Source organism: Puccinia triticina, chromosome 14A (assembly GCF_026914185.1).
Source record: "Puccinia triticina chromosome 14A, complete sequence".
In the NCBI taxonomy this organism is placed as follows: domain Eukaryota; kingdom Fungi; phylum Basidiomycota; class Pucciniomycetes; order Pucciniales; family Pucciniaceae; genus Puccinia; species Puccinia triticina.
This window is the reverse complement of record NC_070571.1, coordinates 5,169,471-5,173,284: the sequence shown is the minus strand read 5'-3', so window position 1 is coordinate 5,173,284 and position 3,814 is coordinate 5,169,471. Positions and strand designations below refer to the sequence as shown.

The 3,814-nt window shown below is 46.3% G+C and overlaps 1 protein-coding gene across 1 annotated transcript; it reads left to right on the top strand.

The window, feature by feature from the left end:
• Window positions 1-3,012: 3,012 nt before the first annotated feature.
• PtA15_14A474 (uncharacterized protein) lies at window positions 3,013-3,562 on the top strand (the record flags this gene model as incomplete). The annotated part of the gene is made up of 3 exons (XM_053163194.1): window positions 3,013-3,063; window positions 3,151-3,343; window positions 3,423-3,562. 3 exons carry the CDS (start codon window positions 3,013-3,015, stop codon window positions 3,560-3,562), a joined length of 384 nt encoding a protein of 127 aa, XP_053027145.1.
• Window positions 3,563-3,814: the final 252 nt, after the last annotated feature.

The following is a 3,814-nucleotide window of genomic DNA, read 5'->3' as shown; positions in this document are numbered from 1 at the left end:
AATTATGGTCAATCAAGTTTCATGTTTTGAATCTAGCAATCTTTCCTTGCTTCCGCTTCGAGCATCCACCAAACATGTGGGATCAGTATCAGTCTGTATCAGTGTATGTATACAATGGTAGCAGTACTCAAGCACGTGTCAGTGTCAGGATTGGTTATAAATCCTGTAATAGTACAAGTACCTCACCAGGCAGGAGAGCAGCCTGGTTCCTATATATACCTCTTCTGTTTTAACCCGCTCCAACCCCCCCATCATTCTTTGCAACTTCTTGATCACTCAACAGGGGGTCGGTTAGGTGCCCTGAAGAGTTGGTCAAGCTGTTTACATGCTGCCTTTTGTGCTCTCTCTATCATGCTCCTCTCTGACTTGATTGGGGGTCGGTTAGGTGCCCAGGAGAATCAGAACAGCATTTCAGAGCATATAAGCTGAGGAATTGAGACCACCTCTTCCTTTTATTCCAGCAAAACAATCATTATTGACTGGATAAGAAGCAAAATGGTTGTCAAGTTATTTGCCAACTTACACCAGACTCTCTTTGGAGGGCCTGGTGCAGCCTGGCTGACGCAAAGTACCCCTTGCAAAGGGACCCTCCGCAAATCACTCTAACTTAACTGAGTCGACGGGCCCTGTCCCGCAGGGACCCAAGTCCACTCAACAAGCCGTTAACCTCTGCAAGGACATCCAGCAAGCTGTAAGACTTGTAGGACATCCTCAGATGGCCTTTGTGTATGGTTAAAGGCATTGCTTTCATACCCATGCGGTGCAGAAAGTAGGTAGAGTTGCCACAATAGCCCTTATGTACATATTTATATACATATTGGTCTGTATATGTGGTTGTGGCACAGTGGAAACCAATAATCCAATGGCTTCTGGCCATCTTGGAGAATGAATTTGTATAAAAAAAATGCCAATGCAAAAAAATTCAAGACACTGCAAAAAACAAAAAGCTGTCCAACATGTCAGTCCAGCGCCTCCATAATTGGAGGCTATAAAAGTAGGGTTGAAGTAACACCCATGGGAGTTTTCTCCCGTGCAGATCAAGTGGGGATCAAAGGTCCTTGGGTGGTCTAGCGTGTTTCCTGGGGCTCAGTTTGTTGTTTAAAGTACACCAAGAATTATAAACACTTTTTTGAGATATTTTTGAAAAGTTTTTGAAGATGAACTGAAAAGTATTTGAAAACAAAATGAAAACATTTTTTTTCCAAAAATGGTTCAAACACACCTCCTGGGTTTATTTTATGGAGGCGCTGGACCGACAAAAACGGCCGATTTCGTGTTTTTTTTTGTGAAATGCCGGTAAATCCACGACAAAATGGACAGATGAACCAACAAAGCGGCCATTGTTATGCTTTCAGAGCGACAATCCAGCCATCTTGGTGTCGGTCTGATGGCGCCTCTAGCCTGACAAAACAGCCACCATGGCTCTGAGCCGTCATTCCTAGCCAAACATGGTGCCTGAGCCGACATTCCCAGACAAAAATGGCTCTGAACCAGAAATTCTTGTCAGTCATGTTTCATGTTTTGACTCTAGCCATCTTTCCTTGCTTCCGCTTCCAGCATCCGCCAAACATGTGGGAACAGTATCTGTCTGTATCAGTGTATGTATTTATATGATGCATGTGTAGCAGTACTCAAACAGGTGTCAGTGTCAGGATTCGTTATAAATCCTGTAATAGTAAAGTGAGCAGCCTGGTTCCTATATATACCTCTCCTGTTTTAACCCGCTCCAACTCCCCCCTCATTCTCGGCAACTTCTTTATCACTTAACAGGGGGTCGGTTAGGTGCCCTGAAGAGTTGGTCAAGCTGTTTACATGCTGACTTTTGACATTGTGCTCTCTATATCATGCTGCTCTCTGACTTGGGGGTTGGTTAGGTGCCCAGGAGAGTCAGAACGGCATTTCAGAGCATATGATTTGAGGAATTGAGACCAGTCCAATGGCTTCAACTTCTCCCAGTCAACTGGACTCTGCAAGGGAGACCTGTTCTCACCAACAAAGCTCACTGAGAAGCATGCTGCTGCATGTACATACCTTACCAGCCAGTGGCAAAATTTCATTGTTGCCCACTGGCTCGCCAAGGCTCCTGGAAAGTTGTTTGTAAAGTACCTTGGCTTCCCAAGGGCTACCAATGAGCTGATTCAAAATCCTGGACGCACTGGGGACCGGGTGGTCGGTCTCTTTTGCTTGAGCCGTGGGTAACACATCCTTCTGCTCACAGTTTCGGCGCCGTGCCGTGGCACCTGGGGAGTCCCAAAAGCCGGTTTAGGCTTCCCAAGACTCTGTCTGGGTTGGAGGGAGGTTTGATCCCGGGTCCGCTGAGAATGTTCCTCCCAAGGGCCTCGCTTTGGCTAGAGCTTGCCCAAGAGGGATCTCTTGGCCGAGCAACGTTGGTAAGGGAGAAGGGGTTAGCAAAGCGGGTCCTCCGGGAGCAGGGCCAACCCAAAAGGAAGCGATGACTAAGGCGCTAGTGGAAAGTTTAACGGTTCTTTCCTGGGGGCAAAAGGGCAGGCAGGGACCGAGGGGACTATGTACACACCTCCCTGTACTTCCGCTGGCACGTGACTACGCTGGAATCTACAGCGCCCCTTGTCACGGAAGTGCTTATAGGATCCTACAGTTGTACAGGGACCAAGCTAGGCGATCATGGGCTACTTCGCTCCCGCTTTGCTCCCAGTAACAAATATTCTTTCTTGTTTTTTAAAAATAAAAATAGAAAAAGTGAAACTAAAAAGCTGTCCGACATGTCGGTCCAGCGCCTCCATAGTATTTGAGTGCATCTGCAGTTTTTTTTGAAATTAAAAAGATTTCAAAAAAAAGTTCAATTTCTTTTTTGGGCAAGTTCAAAAACTTTTCAAAAATATCTCAAAAAAGTGCTTATAAAGCGCTGAGCTGTATATGTATTCAATATGTATCCGCCAAACTGCGGAGTGCTGTCGTGGAAACTCGGAAGAGCTCATGAGGGTCAGCACTCAGCAGCATCAGCACACAAAGACGCAACCTGATCCAAACTGAATGATTCCACCTCGCCTGGCTCACCAACTCCAAAGCTTGATCACTCGCAAGGTTCGTTGCCCTGTCTCTTGTATGTAAGCTGATATTGACACCCTCCCGGATGCTAACCAAACAACTCTCGCGAACGACCCCGAGCAGTTATTAGAATCCACTGTGTTCAATGAATTCGTTGCCAGGACTGATGGCGCCTTTCACTCGATAAGGCTCGGGTTGAAAGAAGGGTGGCAGGAAGGAGATAAAAATTCGTCGAACGATGGCAAATCATCCAATGATGATCAAGAAGAGCCGAAACCTAACAAAACCACGCATGGATCAAAATCTAGCTCAACAGGTGCACATCTATTTCTTGTTTAAAAAACCATTACCTATTTATAGCTTACCCACCACGCCCCTCTTATTACGTGCACCAGACCACGGGAGACCATTTCATTCGACTGAGGAGCCACAAGAACCGCCAAAGAGAACAGATCAGGACAAACAAAGGCTCGACACCGAACAGAAGCTCCACAAATTACTGGACAAGCTTCGTCGCCAGCAACCTAAATCTTAGCATTCCTCGGCTCCAATTCGCCCCCACCTACTATCTTGAGACTACGAAGTCGAGATGTCACCCACTTATATACCCCCGTGCGATTCGGTGCAGGCAAAGGAATTCAAATCACCCAATTCATTAACTTATAAAATGTACATTCGGTTGTCCAGCGACCCCCTTCGACCCTCTCCCCTCAGCCCAGTCATATTGTATTGCAAAAACCATCACGCGCTTGTACAATATTCACTTTTTGTTCTAATTTCCTCGTGT